General features: G+C 41.3%; 1 protein-coding gene across 1 annotated transcript; it reads right to left on the bottom strand.

The window, feature by feature from the left end:
• Positions 1–10,893: 10,893 nt before the first annotated feature.
• LOC133818748 (calcium-dependent protein kinase 24-like) lies at positions 10,894–15,956 on the bottom strand. Its single transcript, XM_062251786.1, has 8 exons — positions 14,936–15,956; positions 14,576–14,699; positions 14,317–14,460; positions 14,027–14,179; positions 13,265–13,380; positions 13,010–13,177; positions 12,107–12,340; positions 10,894–11,163 (listed from the first exon to the last, which is right to left on the bottom strand). The coding sequence occupies exons 1-8, from the start codon at positions 15,458–15,460 to the stop codon at positions 10,996–10,998; spliced, it is 1,632 nt and encodes a 543-aa protein (XP_062107770.1). The 5' UTR covers positions 15,461–15,956; the 3' UTR covers positions 10,894–10,995.
• Between the last annotated feature and the right edge of the window lie 9,069 nt (positions 15,957–25,025).

The raw sequence follows: 25,025 nt of genomic DNA, 5'->3' as shown, positions 1-25,025 counted from the left end.
TTCATTTCCAAGTCAACCGACAAGTGTCTGCCCTTCTACAACCTGCTCCAAGGAAACAAGAAATTTGAGTGGACAATAAAATGCGAAAGCGCATTCCTCGACCTGAAAGCGCATTTGGCTGAACCACCTGTGCTATCCAAACCCAAGGCAGGAGAACCTCTTTTCCTCTACATGGCCATCACTGAGGACGCAGCTAGTGCCGTGCTGGTACGAGAAGAGGACCAGGGTCAGAAACCAGTCTACTACATCAGCAAGAGACTCCTTGGAGCTGAATCAAGATACTCAGTGATGGAAAAACTGGCGTTCTGCCTAATCACAGCCTCACGAAAGCTCAGGCCGTATTTCCAGTCCCACTCTGTACACGTCATGACCGATCAGCCTTTAAGGCAGGTTTTGCAGAAGCCTGAAGCATCGGGATGTTTGCTAAAGTGGGCAGTCGAACTCAGTCAGTTCGAGATTTTCTATACTCCCCAAACTACCATAAAAAGTCAGGTCTTGGCCGACTTCGTGGCGGAATGCACGGGATTCCAGGAGAATCCATCGGAAGACTTACCTCAGGTCGCCTCCCCGCATTCGTCGTGGAAGATCTTCGTTGATGGTTCGTCTAACGAGAGCGGCTCCGGGGCCGGAATCATTCTGATATCCCCCGAGGGACATAGATTCCACTCGGCGCTAAGGTTCGGGTTCAAGGCGTCTAACAACGAGGCAGAGTACGAGGCTTTGTTGGCTGGACTTAGGATAGCTAATGAGCTAAAGGCGAGCTCTGTCCAGTGCTTTAGCGATTCCCAGCTCGTGGTGAATCAGGTTCTGGGCGAATACCAGGCGCGGGGACCCAAGATGGCCGCCTATTTGGCAAAGGTAAAGTCCGAGCTGTCTGCGTTTGGGTGAGGGTCGGTCGAACAAATACCTCGGGAGCAGAACGCCAACGCAGATGCTCTCGCCAAACTCGCCACCTCGGGGGAAACGGAAACCCTGGGGTTGGTGCCTGTAGAATTCTTGGAGAGACCAAGTATAGAAGGAGATCGGGCAGAGATTGAAATGATTGACATTAGGCCGACCTGGATGACTCCCATTCTTGAGTATCTCGTCGAGGGCAAGTTACCCGAAGGGCGTAACGACGCACGGCGAGTCCTTTATCAAGCTCCTAGATATACGATAGTCGAGGGAGTGTTATACCGACGTGGGCATTCCCTACCTCTCCTCCGGTGCGTTCTTCCAAGTGAAGCGAAGACCATCCTGCAGGAAGTTCATGAAGGATTCTGCGGGGACCACACTGGGGGGCAAAGCCTGGCCGTGAAGGTTCTCAAGCAAGGATATTATTGGCCGACTCTGTCCAAAGACTCAATCTCGTATGTGAAAAGGTGCGACAAGTGCCAGCGATTCGCTGTGGTTGCCCGAACTCCCCCGGTCGAGCTAAAAATGATTTCGTCTCCTTGGCCATTCGCCGTCTGGGGAATAGATTTAGTAGGCGCCCTACCCACCGGAAAGGGAAGGGTCCGTTACGCCGTGGTAGCCATTGACTACTTCACCAAGTGGGCCGAAGCAAAGCCGTTGGCGACAATAACATCGAAAAAAGTGCTAGACTTCGTGGTTAAAAGCATCATCTGTCGATTTGGCCTACCTAAGAAGATCGTCTCTGATAACGGCACTCAATTTGACAGCGACTTGTTCACCGAATTTTGTGAAAGGCACGGAATCGTGAAAAGCTTCTCGTCTGTGGCCTATCCTCAGGCAAACGGCCAGGTTGAGGCTGTCAACAAAACTCTAAAGGCAAGCCTCAAGAAAAGGCTGGATGAGGCAAAGGGGGTCTAGCCAGAACAGCTCCCCCAAGTCCTGTGGGCATACCGGACCTCACATCGGACTTCTACGGGTCACACTCCTTTCTCCCTAACCTTTGGGAGTGAAGCAGTCCTCCCCGTGGAAGTTAAAGTCCTGTCGCACAGAGCCCAGTCTTACGACCAAGATAGGAACCATGAGCTCCTATGTCATTCGCTAGACCTTATCGATGAAAGGCGAGAAGATTCACAACTCCAACTCGCCCATTGCCAACAAAAGATCACTCGCTACTTCAACACTAAAGTCAAAAAACGTGCCTTTAGCGTCGACGATCTAGTCTTAAGAAGAGTTTTCCTGGCCGGGAAAGATCCCAGAGAGGGGGTTTTAGGACCGAGCTGGGAAGGACCATACCAGGTCATCGAAGTCATCAAGGAGGGAACTTATAAGTTAGCTCGACTTGATGGAGGGGCGATCTCGCGAACTTGGAATGCCATCCACCTAAAGAAATACTATCAATGATCCACTTGTAAGGCCTGGAAGGCCACTTTCTATGTATAAATAAAAATCAAATGTTTCTCTCTATTTGCAAGTGTAATTTTAAAGTAACCACGAAAGACCCTTTCCAAGTTACTTGGGGGGCATATGGTACCTGGATATAACCAGGTCTCCTTAACGACTTGGATGTTGATTCTTATCTATGGATAAGGGTTAACACGAACTAAGTCCTATCCTGGTTTTAACCAGGTCATAAAACTTAGAAGTTAACTAAAATTTATTGACCGTGGTTCTTCTTTAAAGAGCTCGGGATATGGATCAAAGTTGACGCGAACTAAGTTTTCAAAATAAGTTCCTGGTTTTAACCAGGTCATAAAACTTAGAAGTTAACTAAAATTTATTGACTGTGGTTCTTCTTTAAAGAGCTCGGGATATGGATCAAAGTTGACGCGAACTAAGTTTTCAAAATAAGTTCCTGGTTTTAACCAGGTCATAAAACTTAGAAGTTAACTAAAATTTATTGACTGTGGTTCTTCTTTAAAGAGCTCTGGCTATGGATCAAAGTTGACGCGAACTAAGTTTTCAAAATAAGTTCCTGGTTTTAACCAGGTCATAAAACTTAGAAGTTAACTAAAATTTATTGACCGTGGTTCTTCTTTAAAGAGCTCGGGATATGGATCAAAGTTGACGCGAACTAAGTTTTCAAAATAAGTTCCTGGTTTTAACCAGGTCATAAAACTTAGAAGGTTAACTAAAATTTATTGACCGTGGTTCTTCTTTAAAGAGCTCGGGATATAAATAACGGTTAACCCGAACTAAATTTATAAAAATAAAGAGATGAAGCGTAGCCAAAGGCATGAAAAAATATATAAGTCGAAATTGCAAGTTAAATCGTCTTGAGGTGGAAACACCTCATGAAAAAATTACAAAGACAAAATAAAATAGTTCAAAATGCTCAAAGAGAAGTATCCTAAGCCCCATCAGTTGGCCCTTTGGAGGTCGCGGTCTCGCCCTGCTCCGCCACGACGGAGGCCTCTCCAGTCTCCGAGGGAGGTACCTCTTTGTTTAGTCGGGCTTGGAGCTTCGGCAGCAAAAAAGCCCAGAGGTCCGGTGGTATGAAAGAAAAGTTCGCATCCGGGTTGTGGGCCCAGCAGTGGTAGAACAGGTCTTGCATGGACTGCTCCGAGATGGCCCGCTCAGCTTCCAAAGCAGCTTCCATGGCGGCCTGGGCCTCGGTCTTCGCTGTCTCGAGATCTGTTCGCGATGCGGCCAGGGAGGTTTCAAGCTCTTGGTTCTTGAAGCAGCTCCTCTCTAGCTCGGCCTTCGAAGCTGTCAGCGCATCTTTCGCCGCCTGAGCTTCCTGAAGGGCGGCCTGGCGCTCAGCCTCCATCTCCTCAAGCTGAGCCTTGGTCCTAGCGATACCTTGATGAGCGGCAGCAATGCCCTGCAAGAAAGGAATGATAAGTTGGCTAAGTGGAGAAACAAGGCATTGTGTAAGTGTTACAGCTTTAAAAGAGTGGGGCAGATTATCGTTAGGGTCATGTCCAATGAAGACTCTATGAATCGGACCGGGCTCGTTGCTTCGATAGCCCGGAGATCCTTCTCTTTGAGCTTGTAGAAGCGGCTGACGACATAGCTCGCCGACTCATACACCGTCCCCCGGAATGCTTCTGGGATCCTTCCAAGATCCTGGGGGTCGACCGGGATGCGTACGTCTGGAGTCCCGACCTCCAGTACCACGTTCTGGGTGGCTGGTGGAGACCGCTGGGGCGGCGGGGGCATGTGCCCTGCTCGGGCAACAGGGAGGATCGCTCCCTCGACCTGGGATGGCGGGGTCTTTTCCTTCTCCTTAGCCGAGGATTTAGTGGAGGCCCCGGCCGCGCTCTTGGACTCTCGGAGCCTTTTCAACCTTGGCCCTGCTGGGGGATTCCCGCCGAAGACCACGCCCCACAGATTACCTCCGGGCTGAGACATCTCTTCTGCCAAGGACAAAAAACATGGTTATTACAGGGTAGCAATCATACAGAAACAGAAGCGAAAAGTTTAAAGGCAACAAGTAAATGAATGCTAAGGGAGCCCTACCCCCCGAGCTGGAAGAACCTAAGGCGATTATCTCACGAACTGGCGCAGGTTCTAGGTCCGGTTCTGACTCAGGGCTGGACTCCTCTACATACTGCCTAAGCCTCGGAGCATAGGTACCCCTCTGAAGTGATGGCCATGTGCGTAAGTTGGTCCCATACTCCTCAAAAAGGATCGACCTAAAAGCTAGGGTGTTATCTACTACTACGGTACCCCTAGGCCGACTCTCTTGGTGATCTAGCACGAGCCGGTCAACACAATGGAGGAGGAGTGTATCCAGGTCCGAGTTCCTCCCGTGACGATGGACGATCTGCCTAGGATTGAACCTAACCAGCCGGGGGTCTGCAGTGGCCCTATCTACATTCTTAAATAAGTAAGGGTTACCTTGGCCGGAAGGACCCGCGGCTGCTCCGGATTGGACCCTCTCCTCGCCCATCCTCTGGGCGACCTCAAAGGTCCTCTTCCTGTTCATCACGAGAGGAACCTCGTCGCCCTCCTCCTCACCTTCGTCGTCGGCAATCTCATCCACGACGGTCGGTCGGTTGTCGCGAGCTGGGGGCGGCCCCCGGGGCCTCTTCAAGTTCAAAGTCTGATTTGGGAAAATCAGCTGTATACCATCGTCTCGTCCGTCACGAGCGCGCGATAGTCTTTCTCACTGGGGGGCAAGCTCGCCAATGTTTCGTATTGACCCCCGAGGGTCGCAGATTTTTCGGTCCTCGCGTAGATGGCTGCAAGATTGGGTGAAATCAGAAGTGGAATAAGGGAGGAGCTAAAACAAAATAACCCTTAAAAGGCGGGCTAAGGTCAAGGATCACTTACGAGGGCGATTAAAGTAATGATGATCGCAATTGCGGAACCCAGTTGACATGAAGAACTAGTCCTTGAAGTCATTCGGGTGGCTTGGCAGCTCGATGACCGCCGCCGTATTAGGGAAACGGGTTAAGTAATAGAACCCGTCGCCTCGCCCCCGCTGGTCCGGGCTGGCTTTGAGGCAAAAGAAGTATAGTATGTCGGCAGGAGTGGGGACCTCCCACTCATGCCTCTGAAATAAATACCTCAACCCCGCCAGCAGACGGTAGGAGTTGGGAGGGAGCTGAAATGGGGCCAACCCCACATAATTCAAGAAATCAGCGAAGTACTGATCCAGGGGAGGAAGGCCCCTGCCTTGAAGTGTTCACCGCTCCAGGCCGCGAACGACTCGTCGAGCGGCGTGCAGCTCCGCTCACCCTCCGCAGCAGGTCAGGAAATTACGGAGGCCCTCCCCAGGGGAATGTTGTGGTTGATGAAGATTTTGGTGATCTTTGCCTGGTCGGTTATCTTCGAGACGATTCTCTCCGCCTCGAAAAACGCGTCGGGGGCAACCTCGACCTGTTTTTCCACGGCCGGCCCAAAGTGGGGAATCGGCGAGCTAGGAACCACCGCCTTTCCTTTCTCTTTCTGGGAGGCCGAGCTTCCCACGTTCTTCTGGGGCAGATTCCTCTTCGGGGCCATCTGGTCGCCTATCGAACAAAAGAAACACTTTAGAAAAGGCGACCCAAGCAGGAGAACGAAGCATTTATTCGTTACCCGAGCTGAGGTAAGCCCAGCCCGGGGAGAGTGGAACCACGCGGTACAATGAATACGCGCCTATGCCCTTAACAGATCTCCGATTACTCGGAATTCGTGTGTCAGGGGGTTCAGAGTAAAAACTTGCCTTGGGGGGAAAGTTTCAGCATGCAGAACGTTGCAAAACCGCTTTTGAGGCGTATTCCCTAAGCTACCCGGTTTTGCACCCAAAATTCCTAAAGATCCTACCCAGAAATGATTCCTGAAGGAGCATTTTGAAACCCATGCCCCAAGGCAATTTCCTACAATAAGAGTGCCCTAGTCTAAAAAGGGCTGTCACCCTCCATATCCACGCAACCCAGAAACCCCATGCATGCGACTACAGTAAAAAATTTCTTACCTAAGCTACAGTAGCATATTTTCAAAACGGACAGGGTCAGAAAACTTACAGTGCATTGCTGGGTGATGAGCGAGAGTGTTACGTTGGTGGGGGCTTCGTCGGTGCAGTGGCTTCCAAAGCTTTGGAGAAACTTGTGCGCCTAAGCTTCCTGAACAAGGGGGTGAGGGCAGCAGAGATGAGGGTTTCGTTCTTCGGAAGGTCAGAGAAAGAAGAAGGAAATTTGAGAATTTTTTGAATGAACGGGTGGCCCGTGCGTAGGGTGGCCACCCCCTTTTATACAAGGAAAGGATCACGTGTAGAAGACCCTTGGGTGGCCCTAGTGAGGGATCCGAGGCCTTCCACTCGAAACATGAAGCGACGGCTGGGCAATAGGCTAGGCCATTAAATGCGGTTCTCGTAAAACGTACCGTCGCCACCCACGACGTTCCACGTGTCAGACGCCTGCGAAAAGAATGGAATGTGAAGGGTTGTGGGGAAAGTCTGAAAGCCCCTACTGTGGTTTCCTATATATGACATCACGTACCACGAGCAGGAGCTTGGGGGGCAGATGTACGCCCTGGTTTTCCCACGGGCTGATTAGAAGGTCGTGCCTCAGATTAATCAAGTTTAGTCCGAGGCGCCCACAGGCCGAGGATATGAGCTCGCCCAAATTACCCAGAATCAGAAGGCCGAAGGTCAGATCAGGGGAGAAGCTCGTATTACGAGCTTCTCATGGCACGAGCTGCCCACGAAGCTCTGACCCTCTACGAAGTCAACACACGCAAGATAAACGTGCATATATCTGACATCACGTGTCCAATATCCCCTTCACTTCTCGGACACGCAACAAGAACGTGTGTATCATACACCCACAGCTGGATTGGGCCGTGCGGCCCATTATCTCCTTCCATGCTGATTAGACCACACTTATGTGTCAGGTTTAGGAATTAATCATGAATGTCACAGAGTTGGTCACGGGATGACCTCCCTACCAACTTCCAGGTGCCTTCTCCTATAAATATGGAGACCCTGGGAGTTGATAGGGGTTGGGAAAAATAGTCTTTGAAGAGCTATATACTTTGTAAACCAAATACCCAGAAGATATCAATAATATTGACTAGTGGAATAGAAGGATTTTAACCTTCGAACCACTTAAAAAAGTGTCTCGAGTCACCTAGTTCATCCTATAAGATTTCATATCTGTGACGGTTCTACTTTCAGTACTAATCCCTTTCTCTTCTTCTCTTAATTACATGTTGGCGAAGAACCGCGTCAACAGAAGGGTTATTAGGAAGGGATAAATTGGTCATTTGGCAAGGCAATTAGACAATTTTCAGCTGGGTTTATGGGGTACACGGTTTGGGCATTGGGTCATTTGGTGTTTTGATAAAATTGGAAGAGAAGAAAAAGAAGAAGAAAGAAAGGCTAGGGCAAGAAGAAGAAAGGAGAAGAGGTGTAGAAGGGGCTGAAGTGGGAGTTTAGGAGGAGATCAAGGAAGCTTTTAGGGTGGATTATCCACTTGAGGTAAGGATCTTATGCATATTTAAGTTTGATTTCTGTTTTGACTTGTGAATCTAAAGCTTGAGTTAGTTTTTTTGAGTTTTGGTTTGAGTTGCTGAAATTAGAAATCAAGGGGTGGATTTTTGGGTGTGATGGTGTTTTGCTCTTGATTCTAGTATCTATAGGTTGTTAGATGGTTCATATGAGGTTTTGATTTGATTTTGGGGTTTAGGTATTTGTTTAGGATGATTTGGGGAGGTTGAAGCTCGGGAAAAACGCATGGGAAAACCCAGAAAATCTGGGTTCGCGATGGAGCGCCGCGGCGCGAGGATGTTCCAGTCAGGAGAGGCTCTCTGACATGCTGGGCGCCGCGGCCCTATTGGGCAGGGCGCCGCGGCCCTCTTAGGTAGCGCCGCGGCGCTAGGCCGTTTTCTGGGCATGAAAGTTTGCAATTTTGGGCTTTTGCCCGGGGACGCAGGGGGGTTGGTTCCAATATGTTGTTTTAAGGAATTTGAGGTCCCGAGAGTACGGGATTAGTCCCGGGAGGTGGTTTTGGGTTTGGCTAGTATTAAAAGTGTTTCATGTGTGTTGTGACTAGGATTTCGGAAAGGCTCGTGCTAGAGGACCGTGCTTGTGACCTTGGTGCATCGGAAAGCTCGGGATTCAGGTAAGAAAACCGTAACACCCGAGAATAGGGCATGGGCCCACAGTGTGATTGCAGGGCATGGCCCTAGATTGTATTATGTGCAAATGTGTAATCTTAGATGAACTATTATATGTTTGAATGGTTATTTCAAAATGTATTATACGTGCTATTATAATGAAATGAACGGCTAAGGCCGAGAGCGGCGAAGGCCGGGTACGGCCTTGGGGCCGGAAGTAACACTCAGCACATGGGATGCTTATAGCCAGGGTGGTACCCAAGGGATACATGAGTTATCCTTACGGTGAGGACCGAGACCCCAGGCTTCGGTAAGGCCTTTGGGGCGGCATGACCATGCTTGTTTAGTCTGATGGTTTTCCTATTTGTCAGTGGATCATGTCAGCTATATTATTTGCATATGTTATGTTCTATTTGGGTTTTCTTGCTGGACTTCGGCTCACGGGTCGTGTTGCAGGTAAAAGCAAATAGTCAGTCAACCGGCCATGAGTATGGAGAGCGTGTGGGCGGCGCGTACATGTTCGGCCTGCCCGACTGCTTTGGTTGGGGACATTTTTGTATATGGATGTATTTACCATTATTTTGATAGTTGATCAAGTGTAAATCTATTTTTGAGTTGTAAATATTTTGTAAACCTTATTTTGGGATCCCAGACGTTTTATACTTAACGTTTTCAATGAAGCTAAACATTTTAAAAGAGTATAGCCTTAAACTTTGATTTATTCATGCTTTTGGTTTTAGAAACCACTTAGAGTCAGTCAAAAGCACGATTTCTGTCTTAAACTCACTAAGTAGCGGCTCTAAGGTAGTAGGGCGTTACATTTGACATTGTTTTTAGAAAACAATTTTTAAAAACAAAGTTACAAAAAACAGAAAATTTTGAGAACAACAAAAAGTTATTTTCTGTTGTTCTCAAAAAAAATTTCCTAACTTTACTTCTTAATTTTCATAATTTTTTCTTTCAAATTATTTTATCTCTTTATTTATTACAAATTTTTAAAATATTTTTCTTTTTGTAAATATATTTGTTAATTTTTTATTTAAAATTTAAAAAAAAAATCTAAAAAAATTGATTTTAGAAAACCTTAACCTAACATCTCTTATTTTTTTAAAACTACAAAAACAGTTTTCTATTTGAATTTCTAACAACAAAATTTTGAAAACAATGTCAAACAACCTTTGATTCATAAATTGTTCATATTCGAACTCTCGGATTCAAAACAAACAACAAAATGAGCGAACACAATGAACCAAACGCCAGAAAATAAGAACAATGAACAAAAACAAGAATGACGGCAGATCTAAGAAAAATTAATCTTTCAACATTATTGACCTAACCCTGACCCCAGCCCCAACCTCTTCTCCATAGCCGATATCCCTTACATATAGTCGCAGATTTAAAGTTGAGATCTAAATGTCGAGGGTGTCGTCGTTGCCTTGAAGCCACACCTCTGGATGGTCTTAGATCTGAACTCCTGCTCCATCGACATCGCCCACAGCTAGATCCCATCGACTTCTCCCAGACGAACACATGTTACCCAGTCGGCGTCGACCTTGTCCAATGGTAAACCCAGGTAAAATCTCCCTTCCATGGTCGTCGACCCCTGAAAACTATGAGATCCACTGTCGTTAGCCCATCATATAGCTTCGTGGTCAATGCTCTATATTTGCAACTTTCTCTCCAGCCCCTTCAATCTGAGTTCTTCCCCAGCTCCGTCAATACCCCATGATCGATCTACAAGTCCGAAGCTTAGTCCCAGATCTCTATAGAAGAAGAAGAAGGTAAACATCGGATGAGAAATTGATTTATTTAGTTTTGGTTTTAGTAAAATATGATTGTTTATTTTTAAAATATTTATGTTACTTTTTATTATTTAAACAGTTTATAATTTTAAAATTAATTAAATTTATTTTTAAATATTTAATTAATTCTTAATTTAATAAAACTAAGATATTTTAGTCTATTGAAATATTATTTGATGATTATTTTATTCTATTTTAAAAAATAAAATATCTAAATTATTATTTAACAAAATAAAATATTCCATAGGTAACTTTGCAAAATAAATCACGTATTGTTCAGAACTAAAATTTTATAAATATAGCAGTATTGAAACAAAATTAGATTTTTTTTAATGATATGACAGGACTTATGTAAATAAAAATATAATATAATTTTAATAAAATAGTATATTTATAAGGGTGTGACGTGACTATTTACACCATTTACTTTCCAAAAGAAAACTTTTCAAAATTAAAAAATTAAAAAACCAAAAGAAACTGAGGTTTTAGTCACGTGAAACTTTAAAAAAATGTATACATGTCAGATGTATATTAACGCGACAGGGAAGAGGCTGAGAAGTAGAGACCGACAATTTTTGTTCACAATTAACCGTTCAATTAATTTCTATCATATCCAAACTTAATAAAGTTTCTCTACAAAGTAACTTCCATATAATTTATGATCAATACATATTTATCTATTAAAAAATTATTCATTTCCTGGAGAGGAAGTAAGATGAAGAAAAAGTATTGTTAGTTGTTGACAAGGAAGTAGAGTTCACAAGGGACCAGACTTTAAACATTTTTTTTGCAATACTGGTTTGTCTTTAAACAATTTCGTGCTAAGTGCAGTTAGCAATGCCCTAGAGTATCTTCGAGAACTCATTTTCCAGTTCATTCCAGTTCTCATCATTGCTTTAAATTCATCATAACTGATTCTACCATCCTGTATTCATCAGAAATCAACACAAATTTCAATATCTATAAATATAGGGTACTTTTTATGTAGGACATTGTTTTTGCCCCTATCATATGGACACTTTTTATTTTCGGTACTTATAGAAATTATAATTTAATTTTTTGGTATAGCACCGTATTTGATAGTTATAATAGGCATTCGTTAATTTTTAGAAAATTCTGAATAATTTATAGTGTCGAAATCAGAGTTCAAACAGTCTATTTTTCACGCGTATAAAAAAAATCAAGCGAGAGTGAAACATATTGTTTGAACTCTGGTTTGAACACTATAAATTATTCGAAATTTTCTGAAAATTAATCGGATGTATGTTATAACTATAATGTATGTCATCATACAAAAAAATTGGGTTATAATTTCTCCAAGTGCCGAAAATTAAAAACATTCCTACAGTAAGGGCAAAAGTGATGCTCCTATCTACAAAAATTTCTATATATATATACATAGGATAATTCTAAATGTATGCATTGTGTTTTTCGGCTAGTGAACAGTTTTCGACATGATTTTTTTTATGACCGTATATATTGAAGTTATTTAGAGCATCCTGCAAATTAAAATTCCAAATAATTTACAGTGCTGAAAATTAGGTTCAAACATTTTATTTTTCAAGCTCATAAAAAATATTAGTCGCGCGTGCAACAACATATTTAAACCTAATTTTCGATACTATAAATTATTCAGAATTTCTTGAAAATTTACAGTATGCTCTAAATAATTACAATAAATACGTTCATAAAAAAAATCGCTCTAGAAACACAAAAGGTATACAATGGTACATACTTTTTAAGGTATGCATAGAAGTATCCTACCTATGTATGTATGTATCTTTTACTTTATATGTAAAATAAATAAACAAACTAGCTAGAACACCAAGAATTTAGCAACATAGAGATTTTGCAATGAAAATTATTACCTTATCTAAGTCGACATCAAATAAGATGTCATGGATAACCTGGTCATTGGTAGAATCAAGTTTGTGATAAAGCAAGGCTTCTTTCAACTCGTCAAACTCGATAAACCCACTTTGATTCTTATCAAAATGTCTGAAAGCCTGAGACAGATTTTCCTCATTACTTATCTTCTTCAGGTGCACTGACACTGTAACAAACTCTTCACAGTTCAGTGTACCAGTTCCATCCGCATCCGCCTTCCATTTATAAACAAAGACAATCTTTGTGGTTGAGAATGAAGGTATAATATTGATCATGGTGATTTCATCAAATGTTAAGTTACACAATCAGCAATATATATAGTTATTGTAAGATCCATGAGATTGCATTTCGGAAACAGCCAATTAATTTTGAGATGGATTCTAATGATATCTAGTTCATAGTTTAATGAGCATATACATATAAAGTCACTAGAGATTTGGTACAATGAGCATGACAAAGATGTAAAATATGTATTAAGAAACTTATAAGAACTATAGGTCACTCATTTATTAACAAAAGGATTAGGATAGAAACCTACATATATCTTATAAGCTGTAACTACTAAAATTATTAGAACAATTAACAACTTTTTTTTTATATGGGCATAATGTAAAACCATTCTATTTATTTATTTGTTTTTTTAATATTGGAGAAAGAGGATTCGAACCTGAATCTCTTCGGTTTTTTTTTTAGAAAAATTGTAATACCATTTGGCTAAGCCTACGATCGTATGTAAAATTATTTTATGAGGTGTTATATATTCCAATTATTTCGTTTTTTTTTTCTTTTAGAATGGCTGGGATTGAGAAAGAGCATATAATTTAAAATCTTTAACTTGTGAGATTATCGATGATCTGTAGTAAGAAACAGAAAGATAAACTCACAGCATCTATTAACATCTGAATCTCAGGATCAGCAATAGGATGACCTATAGAACAAAATCCATCTTTGAGCTCTTCAAACGTTAAGTCTCCGTTTTTATCAGTATCCATCAATTCAAATATTTGTTTGATCCCATCTATTTCCTCTTCTGACAAGTAGTCAGCTACCACCTGAAATAAATGAAACAAAGGCTTGATAGAGAGTGTTCTAACATCGTACAAATATATAAACTGAGATAGTAAGGCTCAAAAACTTACTCTAAGAACTCTCTTCTTGAATTTATTCATCAATGAAAACTGCTTGATCCTTATTCTGACATGTTCTCCAAGGCTAACATTGGGAACTCGATCCATATTTTGTATCCAAGGATGTTCTTCATATTGCATGGCACAATTGTAATGCATGTTAATTCAGAAATGCTTGCTATGTTAAGGAAACTTAGATGATGTTAAGTAGGAAAGTTAATACAAAGGGTGAAGAATGTTCACAAACAATACAGATTTTTGACTTCTTGATAGTAAATGTAATAAGCTCATAAATTCAAGCAAATGTGGCTGATAGTTGAAAAGTTAACAGAAGCCCCATACTATAAATATTCATATACTTTGTCAACCAGTTCTTGTTTGTTATTACAAGAAATAATAATGAAAAAAAACCACTACACTGCGAACCAATTGCTACTAATTTGTTAATTTGTTATACTAAGTCGCTACAAACCGAGGGCACACTACAAAAATTCAGCTACTTGTCTATATATATATATATATATTAACTTCTCCAACTCAGTAATCATTGGTAAGGAGAGAGAACTCAAAAAAGTTGCCTTCATAAGAAAGGGAAGATCTCTTCAGATTTCCCTTAGTATTTTATACTTCATCTATAAATATATATTTGTACTTTGTTGACCTTTTTCTTATTAAAATATTTCAACATTATCATTATATTTGCATTCCCCCAGATCAAAACTATAGTTTTTCCAGATGAAATCGCTGAAAGAAACATATCATACATACACATACCGAGAACGTCTTCAACAGTCAGCCTGCTGTAAGGATTAGGATCAAGCATGCACTTCAAGAGATCTTTTGCATTTTCAGACACCTTTGGCCATGGGTCCCTTTCGAAATCGATGCTACCTCGAATGATTGCCTGTGCGATTCCCTCCTCAGTTTCTGTGTAAGTTATAAATCCTCATGGTCAGAAGAAGACAATTCTACAAACAGATTATACTCATGATCTACCATTCCTTTTTTCCTAACTCAAGACTACCAAAAATAAAAGATATATAGGAATGTAGACTACCAATTACCTGCCCAGAATGGAGGAACTCCGCAGAGTAGGATGTAGAGGATAACCCCAGCACTCCAAACATCCACCTCCGGTCCATAATTTCGTCTCAAGACTTCAGGAGCCATGTAATATGGACTTCCGACAATTTCATTGAATCTCTGACCTACCGCGGCATTGTGATTTATAACATCCAGCTTACATTAAACGATCATAAATTGCAAGTATGAAGCCAGGTTATAGCTGGCTATTTTTTTCAATGCCAGAAAAAAAAAACATACCGGAATCAAAGAATACAGAGAGCCCAAAATCAATTGCCTTCAGTTGAGAAGTTTCACTGCTATCTTTGAACAAGAAATTCTCTGGTTTCAAGTCCCTATGTATCACTCCATGTTGGTGGCAAACCTGTTTTCACATTCAAGTGAAAGTAGTATAAATATTATTTTTGATATATAACATCTTTTAATGTGCTAGAGGCTTATAAATTTATGTAAAGGACAGAAAATAAATAATTGTCCATATGAGAAATAAATTCAAATAATTTGAAACATAGAATTATAATAGACATGAAAATAAATAAGAAATTTCATAGAAGCAAAATAAGTAGATTAAAAATAAGGTTCGCTGCAAAAGGAAAGAACCTTGCAAACTTGGAGCATTGTCTTAGTAATGTTAGCAGCAGCACGCTCCGTGTAATGGCCTTTACGAACAATTTGATCAAAAAGCTCACCGCCTTCGCAGAGCTCCATGACAAGATAAACAGCCTCTTTGTCTTCGAAAGCCTCCTTGAATGTGACGATGTTGGGATGGTCCGGCAAATGTCGCATGATCCGGACTTCTCTCCGCACATCCTCAATGTCAATCTCCGTCTTCAGCTTGCTTTTAGATATCATCTTGCAAGCGAAGGTGTCGCCGGTGTCAAGGGTGAAGCACTGGTAGGTAACTCCGAACTCACCCCTCCCTAATTCCTTGCCGAACCTGTACTTGGAGAAGATGTCATGGCCGACAGGGTCATCAAGGACGGAAATTGGCCGGAGAGTGGTTGAGAGGCGGAGGGTTAACTTGTGGGGCGTGCCGGGGTTGAGCTCTGTCGTCGTCACCGTCTTCATGTCCCTGCGCCTCCTGTAGAGACCTGTTTTTGCGGACACCGATACGCAGCCTCCCATGGGAAGAAAAATGTCAATTAAGGCTATAATGAAGATCCCATGGGTGGAATAAGGTTAGTTGTTGTAATGGGAGAAAAAAGAGAATTTTTTTTAGAGAGCTAGCCACAATTGGCAGCCTAAGGGGAAGGGAGGAGGATAGACAGCCAGGGAGGGAGAGGGAAAGAAAGAAGACTAATTTGGGAGAGTAATTAGGAAGAATTTTTTTTTTATTAGTTTGAAAGACTGTTATTGGTTTGGATCTAAGGCCTCCCGCCATTTTCTTAGAGTTGTTTGGTTACTGTTATATTTGACGGCAAGGCCTTGGCTGGCTGGATGATCAAAATCAAATATCCCTTTATTTGTTGTTCCAACCCAACCTCCTCCATCCATGTCAACAACCGTCCAATTATTTGGTGCGACGCGAGGTGATTAATAGGTAAGACATAGCATTCCCATCTATCTATTGAAAACATTATTTTACTTCTCTTTCTTTTACATACATAAACTCCGGTGTATAATTCAAATGATTTTTTTTTTGTACGTAAGTATTTGTCACCTGTGTTTTTGTACTACAAATAATACCTCAAATTTGGTCAATAGTTTTTATAATATGACCAAGTTACCTTCAGTATTTTTTTAATATTTAAATATTAAAAGATATTTAAATTATTAAATAACAAAATATAAGTCCTTATAAAACAAAATATTTCCAGTTCTCTCTCTATCTTCATTTTCTACATATCATCTTATCTTCTAGGAGCAGTGAACGGCGTCGACTACATGTGTTTCTAGTTTGCAAAAGCTCGAAGATGGTGGATAGACGACAAGCATGCTTGGCGACGAATTCGAACAAGGCAAAAGGATATTGGGCATCATCTTCTACCTCGATAAAGGGGGATTGTGGCGTCATCTTCTACCTCGGGAGTGGCCGATGAGGTGAGCAACAGTGTGGCCAATGAGATCTTCACGAGCCAACTCTTTAAATGAAAGTAATTTCTTGGCTTTGGCTTTGGGTTTTTTTTTTTTTTTTTTGAGTTTGCATATGTGTTTGATTTTGAGAAACATGGGTTGTATTGGAATATTATTTAGTTGATGGTTCTTCAAATCTGGGTTCACGTAGTGGGTTGGGTGCACAAAGTGGTGTAGCAACGGGGTGGAGTCATTTTTCTTATATCATTTCAAGAAAACAAGTTTCTTGTTTTTCTTGTATTTATTTGGTAATTTTTGTTTGTATATATGGAATGGATTTCTTCAACAATTTTGACGTCATTGACCTCCATCACAATCCAGCATGTGTCCAAGTGGAACACATTATACATATTCTTAAATCTACTCCATTTAATACTTCTCCACCTCTTAATTAGTTGATAAGAAATTTTCTATTCTATGCTCTATTGTTGGCATAAATTTTGTTGGAGGATTTATGCCATAATTAAACTGCAATTTCTTCGTAATATTATTTATTATCAATAAAATATAGAAATCAATTTTTGACTTGGTTCACTTTGCTTATATGTTTTATTTTCATGATTATTTGTTTAATATAAACTTCTATTAAATCTCAAGCATATAACTAATCGTATTTATAGTGACGTAATCACAGCAGAATATAAATATGTTCAAACATAAGTTAGTCCTAAGATTAGTCAGTGCACATGATTTACAATGATTTGTCAATCTACGATATGATCTACTTACACATTGTAGTGTTATGTTATTTCCAGAACATTAGCAAAGAAGATAAGATCATATGTATTTGTTACATCGGATCGAACCGATATTGATAGTAGATATGATAAGTAAACTTACTATTATTATCTATTCTAGTCATATCATATAGTTGACAATAGGTCAATCCAATCTCAATTCTGAGTGGTTAATATTCTAATGGATTGAATTATTTGAGTTCTTTGACTTGTTCGTTACTAGCTTACCCTACAGACTAGCCCATACTTACATATTGGGAACTCGGTAGTATAATTGAGTGAAAGTGTTAATCATAGATATGAATATCTATAACTTTTAATGAAGAAGTAAAACGATAAGTTCCTTTTAGTTTAGTTCAATGTGCTAAATGATAGAAATCTCATTTCAGTAATTAATATTAGTTTACTGAAATATCATTTACAAGGAACTAAGTGTTTTAAGGACAAAATGCAATGAGGGGTAAAACAGTATTTTTATTCTCAGCTCATTGTAGACCGTCTATAGAGGATTGAGTGACAATTATGGTTGTAACAATGCATAATTAATAACGTATCTATATTTTTTATAGAGCGTTCTATGAATTCAAGAGTGCAATTCTGAGTCTTTAGTAGAGTCATGAGGAATTAATAAGTTAGTAAATTTATTTGTTAAATTTATGATAACTTATTGGAGCTTGATTTCATAGGTTCATGGTCCCCACTGTACCTTGGATAAAATCATGTAGATAGTCTCAATTAATTGATTTAATTATCAACTAGAATTATCAAAGTTGATCGGTGAATTTTGGATAGTTTCACAAAATTATACAATTTAGAGAAGAAAATAGATTTTAGGGAAGATTTATTAATTAAGATAAATTGGTGTCTAAATTAATAAATAAGTTTAAATTAAGGTTAAAATTATAAATAATTAATTTGATAAATGATTTAAATAATTATTTAATTAATTAAATCAATAGTAAATAATATAGGCTTTGATATTAAATCCAACGGGTTTGTAATTAAATGAGAAATTTCACGGGCCTAAAGCCCATGAGAATTTCGACATAATGACTGATATTATCTATTATTTTATTGATTTTTTAATTAAAATAAATGACATAATTGAGTCTATAAAAGGAATGCTAAGTGAAAGTTGAAATCAGATTTTTGAAAGATGATCTAACAGACTATCTAAGTGGTGAATCTAAGAATATTAGAATATCTGTTCTTGATGCTCTAGGTTTTAGATTATCTCTACAACATAAGTCTTTTTCTAAGGCTCAGTATTGTCTTCTATTCTTTTTCTCTTTGTATCTATCTCATGTGTTAAGAATTGCATACTCTAGTCTAGGTGATTCTAAGGATATTTTGGAAGACTATGAAGAAATTTAAAGCTCGGTTTAGTTTCTTGTTGATACCCTGCGACAAAAATGATACAAGGGTTAGAGAAACTGAAGGAATGACTAATACATTCTATTGCGTATAATGTAAGTGTTCTTATCATTTTCTCTGTATTAAATTCAATTATAAAAACATGTTCTAGGCTGTCTTATATTAATTTGTTTAATATAAGATTTACATGAAAATAAACAAGATATTGTATAAGTTTTCCCAACAATTTAGATGATATTATAGTGTTAGCAAAGGACTGGCGTTATATTCTTATTTTGGAGTTAAAACTACTTTGTGATGAGTAGCTTTCGTTTCAAAATTTTGCTTGATTTACTCAAATACAACATTTCGATTATTTAAAAAAAAATGTTTAGATCTAGGTTTTATGAGTATGAAGGAGGTGAAGACGAGGATGTTGAAAAAGAGTACGAAGACGAGAAAGAGAAGAATAATATGTATATTTAGTTTTTTATTAATTAATTTTAAAACTTGAATGTGATTTTGTTCATGATAATCTGTATTTGATTACATCTGTTTTGTTACCAATTTTGAAAGATAAAATTTGTGTATGGACTTATGAATTTTTGTTTTGTTAAATCTAATTATGTTTTTCTATTAATTAAATATATTTATAAATAACAAAAAATCAATTAAAATTAAAGGAACTATTTTTAACTGATTTTTAAAATTAAGAGTACTAATTAAATAATATTAGTAATAGAAGGTACTAAGATACTTTACCAAAACAAATATACTAAACATATCATTTTTTTTTCTTTTTTCTTAAGTTATCATCCATATGTACTCATTTTTCCAAATACAATTGACATAAAATAAGTGGAGAATATACTCAATTGTTATCCTGTAATTTAACTTAATACAAATTTTGATTCTATGTTTTTAATGTCTTTCGGGTATATGTAAATTAAAAATGTATATAAAATACAGGGCATCACGCCGGAGTTGCAGTTGGGTCTCGATAGATCTTGTGGGCATACCTCCCAATTGCATCATAAGTTCTAGGAAGATTGCTATATACAAGCAAGTCCCATTTAGTTAAAAGCAATCCCAAAGAAAGCAGATTTCTTCTCTCCACTTGCTTGGTGTTTTGAAATTGCGTCCTTCGATCTCTTGCAATTTCAGTGCTTGCTCAAGCTCATCCATTGATTCATAAATAGTAGATATATATATTTATATATGATAGGCCACTTGTTATTTCCTCTACAGGAATCCAAATCATTGGCTTTTCACAAATACGAAGGGCATTCTCACAGTACGATTTTGATTCTTGTCTTAATGTATAAATCAGCCAGTCACTCAACAAACAAATGAATGATTCTTGTTGGGATATGTGTAGGATATGTGCTCTTAAAGTATATTTTAGTAAAACATTTATTTAGTATTTAATAAAGATAATATTTTTACTCATATTTGTAAATATATCAATGTCATTTATCTATAAAGATCCGGAAGAACTTCTAAAAATATTTATTCAAATAAAGAAGTTCATTATTCATCATTCAATGCTTGTTTGAGACTTAACCTTAATTGCGAAGTAATGAACTCATATTTGTAGTCCTATGACTTTTGATTTATCGAGTACACATAATGATTTTCACTTAAGTTGAAGTAAAAACATGAGAATGTGTAGTAAGCATCTTTGATTGAATTCATTAGGTCTAAAGTGATACAATGAGGTATCTAAACATTCCCCAAAAGTTTAGAGGCATTTGGAGACATTTTGGGGTCACGCTTGGGGTGTTTTTGCAGAGGCATCTGCATTGCGTCGCCTGTGAGAGGCGACGCAATGTCTAGAAGTGCCTGGGAGACAAAACCACCAGTAGGTGATGCATCACCTGCTGGGTGGCGATGGTAGGCGACGCATCGCCTGGGTGGTGATGGCAGGCGACGCATCACCTGGGAGGCTCGTACAGGACCATACAGCTACGTAACTTAACTCCAAATGATGCGTTTAAAAGCTCTATTCCTATTGGTTAGACTTGATGACGATGCCTATACTATATTAATCGGTGTCGTATGCCGTATCAAATTTAAATGTTTATTTTATCAATCACTTATACCAGCTACTTCAGTATAGCTGTAAATAAGGGTCGAATCCACGATGATTATGATCAAATTATTATTCAAAATAAGAACTAAACATAAATTAGATAGGGGTTTTAGTTTTAAAATCTGAAAACATAAAATGAAATAATGATCAAAGATTAAATAACTAAGGATAAAGCTATATTAAATAAATAATCTAGAATTACTCTCCACGTTCATTCGACAATCAATCTATCAACAATGACAAATAATATTCCATATTCCCAATTAAACTAGTAACCCTGCGTATAACACTTAAGCAATCAATTATCCTAGTTTCTCTATTATAATTAATTAAAGCTATACGCCCTAAATATCCACGGGTTATTAGTGAGCTGAAAAAATGCATAATTATATTAGCCACGTGGAAGACACCTACCCGGAGCTGATGTTACAAGGCTCTACCTCTTTAGCTCGAGGTAACCAAAGGTTTAGTAAGATTACTAAGGCGTCGGGTCAGCAGTATGGACACCACGGGCTGAGACTATATCAAGCTCGGGATACGAGCTTGGGTTGACACCTCTGACCTTTTATAAAGTCAACCACGTAATGTAAACGTGCATATATCAGACATCACGTGTATACTCCATTCCTGAATTCTCAGACACGCAGCCTAAACGTGCGTGTTCAGGCACCCACGACTAGGTTGGGCCATGCGACCCGTTATCCCCCTTACCTATTGATTAGACCACACTTTATTGTCAGGTTTTAGGAATTGATCATGAATGTCACAGAAGTGACATGATGGGTAAGAAGGTCACGGGATAACCTCCCTTGCCAACTCCCAGGTGCCCTCTCCCTATAAATATGGAGACCCTGGGAGTTGCAGGGGGTTGGCTTCTAATTTGTAAAGAAATACCCTGTAAGGAATATTAGATATATATCAATAATATTTGCTGGTGGACTAGAAGGATTTTAACCTTTGAACCACATAAAAAAGTATTCGAGTTATAATTTTCCTTTGAGATCATTCATCTATTATGATTCATTATGTAGCACTAATCCCTCTCCTTATTCATATAATTATCTGTTGCCGAAAAACCGCGTCAACAGTTTGGTGCTTTCATTGAGAGTTATTAGATTGGTGCTATCGCAAATACCCAACCATGGTAGTCACTCGCTCAAGACATGGTAACGAGGCGGACCAACGTGATGGGCAGGAGGCCCACCATGCCGCCATGTTCGATGATTAGAACCCTGAGGTTCAGCAGCGGCCGGGCAAGCAGCCAATAGGCCAAGATGACACTGGAAGTTCGGCTCCCCGGCCGCCCAATCCGAACCCGGATTTCTACACGGCGGTAGAAATGGAAAATGCACAGTTGAGGAGTCAGCTGGCGAAAGCAAACCAGCAGATTCAAGAGGTTTTGGCCCAATTACCCCCTTTTACAACCGACGCTAACGTCGGAAAGGGGCACGGTGAGACTCATAAGTCCCACCGGGGTAATCGGTCCAGGACCAGTCGGTCGGTCAGACCCCCAACACCAAATTCTACTCCCACGTCGCACCACCGGGAGACCACATTTGAGGAACTTCCTAAGGTCGAGCAGCAGTTCAGCCGATTGGTCCGGACCTCAACTCCCAGCTCACTTCTGCCCTCGACCGCACCCAGGAGGGCTCGAGGAAGCTCGCGAAGGAGATCTGGGGAGGGCTCACAACGACAGCCCGCCCCGGCCAGCTGTCCTGCACCCCGCTCAGACCGCCAAGCACAGAACGCGGAGGATGGTAGAGCGGAGCGGCCGCGACCTAACTTGATCTGTCTCGACGGGACTAGGATCGCATCCCCGGTCAGACATCCTCCTTCACCAATAAGATACCCATCTCCTCCCGGCCAGTCCGAGACATTCCGACTCATGGGAGCAATAGGAGAAATCCTCCTTCTGTCGGACCTTCCCATTGTAGCCGGGCGCCCAGAGAAGTCCCGAAGTCCCGAATCCTCCGAGCTTCTCAAATGGAAGTTATTGGATCGGAAGTCGTCGAAGTGATCTCTCCGGCGGAGACCTGCGCCAACGCTTGAGCTTGGCGCAAAGTCCTCAGGCCGCCCCGAGGGGCGACCTCCGAGATCGCCTAAACTCTCAGAGAGGAGACCCAGTTGGAAACGCCAGCCGTGCTCGCCAAAGGAAAGACCTGTCTGAAGTACATGACAACGGGACCGTCCCATATAACCCATCGCAAGATAGGAGGGACAATAACTTGCCTAACGCGTACAATGGATCCGGAGCTGTTGAACAGCCCCGAAACAACCAAGGAAGTAAGGACAAAACCCTTGAGCGTCTGGCTTAGATGGAGGAGCTGATGAGGAAGCTCTTATCAGAAAAAGAAAAAGATGTGTATGATTCAGGGGACGAACTTGAGCTCTTCGCCCCCAACAAAGCAGCAACGACGTATCCACCTGGTTTTCCGTATGCCTCACTTGTCCAAGTTCAACGGAGACGGGGACCCGTCAAATCATTTGGGTATGTTCAATACCTTGATGATGGCCCACAACATTGGTCCCGAGCTGAGATGTTTAATATTTCCTTCCACCTTGACTGGGCCGCCCAGGAAATGATTCAAACATAGTAAAAAGCAATCAATCAGCTCGTGGAAAACCTTCTCTGCTGACTTTAAGAGGGCCTTCCAAGCTTCTCAGGCTGCCCGCATCATGGCTGACACCCTGGCGAACGTAAGGCAGCAGCCCGACGAGCCTCTGAAGGCTTACCTGAGCAGATTCGCGAACATCGCTGCTCGGGCCAGAGACACAGATGACAGCTCCAAGCTCATGGCCTTGAGGACTGGGATCCTCGTCGGAGGCGGACTCTGGGAAGAGATACAGAGAAAGGGAGTCAGTACCGTAAATGAATTCCTAAACAGGGCCTAGGGATGGATAAACCTGAAGGAGGCGCGAGCATCAGCCGCGGGAACCAGCCAGGCCCCTGAACAGCCCGCTGGAGTGGGAACGGACGTCATGGCAGTGACACAAACCGTTACATAGAATAACCAGTTTGGTGGAGGCAAGAGAAAGGGGGGCAGCGAAGGCGGCCATGATGGTCCAAAGAAGAACAAGTCCGTAGAAAAATTTAAACCGGTCTACGAGACTTATACCGAGCTCACACACACTAGGGAGAATATTTTCCTAGCAAACTCTGCTCGCCTCCCCTGGAAGAAGCCGGAACCGTTGAAGCACCAGAAGGGTAAGCGAGACCCCTCCAAGTTTTGTTGGTTCCACAACGACATTGGCCACAATACCAATGATTTTAGGCACCTGAAGGATGAGATTGAGACTCTCATCAGAGCCGGACCCTTGGCTTAGTACGCGCGGAATAGAGTTCCCGTCGGCCATCCAGCTTCAGAAGCCCCGATAAGTCAGCCCGGGTCTCGAGTAGATCAGGACGTCCCTCCTCCCGTGATAGGAGGAGAGATCTCCATGATCTCTGGAGGTCCCCATCTGGCTGGCACAAGAAGGGGTGCCCAAAAGAGTTACGTCAGCGAACTTAAGGCTCATAATGGAGTGGAGTTCGTCCCTGAGCAGCATCTACCAAAGTAGCAATGATTGGAGAGGCAACCAATCATATTCACCGAGGAAGATGCCAGCCACGTCCAGTTCCCTCACAACGACCCTCTGGTCGTAGCCGTTCAGCTCGCTAACCGGAGGGTTAGGAGAGTACTGGTCGATAATGGGAGCTCGGTAAACCTACTGTTCCGGTCTACGCTGTAAAAGATGGGTTTATCTGTCACCGAGCTAAAAGCCACCTCCATGATGCTATATAGATTCTCTGGAGAAGGATCGGCGGCAATAGGAACGATCGAGCTGGTGATCACCTTGGGAGAGGGACCTCGGACAGTCTCGAAACTCCTCGAGTTTGTGGTCATCGATTGTCCCGCCGCGTACAATGCCATTTTAGGTTGACCTACACTGATAGCATTTGAAGCCATTACCTCCATTCGCCACCTCTCGCTGAAATTCCCCTCTTCCTCGGGGATATGCACGGTCCGAGGTGACCAACTCGCTGCCAGGGAATGCTACAACATTTCTATGAAGGGAAGATCAAAACTCGGGCAGGTAACGATGACCGTCCAGGGCGGAAATGAGGAGGAACTTGTGCCTAATCCTGAGATTGAAAAACCTCAGAGTGCCAAGGGGGAGAATATCATCCTAAATAATGATATCGACCCCCAGAGTAGGCGAGGATAGATCCGAGCTCCAGGCCATTGAAGAGCTCAAGGAGGTAAGCATTGATCCATAAGATCCCTCGAGGGTGGTGAAGCTCGGGAAAAATCTATACAGTGAAAGGAAGGCGGAGCTGATTAAGTTTCTACAGGAGAATCTAGACGTGTTTGCCTGGTCTCATGAAGACATGGTGGGGATCAATCCGAGCGTCATCATGCACACCCTCCACTTGGATAAAAGCGTGCCTGCGAAA

Source organism: Humulus lupulus, chromosome 2 (assembly GCF_963169125.1).
Source record: "Humulus lupulus chromosome 2, drHumLupu1.1, whole genome shotgun sequence".
In the NCBI taxonomy this organism is placed as follows: Eukaryota; Viridiplantae; Streptophyta; class Magnoliopsida; order Rosales; family Cannabaceae; genus Humulus; species Humulus lupulus.
The sequence above is the reverse complement of the archived record's forward strand: the minus strand, read 5'-3'. Positions and strand labels throughout refer to the sequence as shown.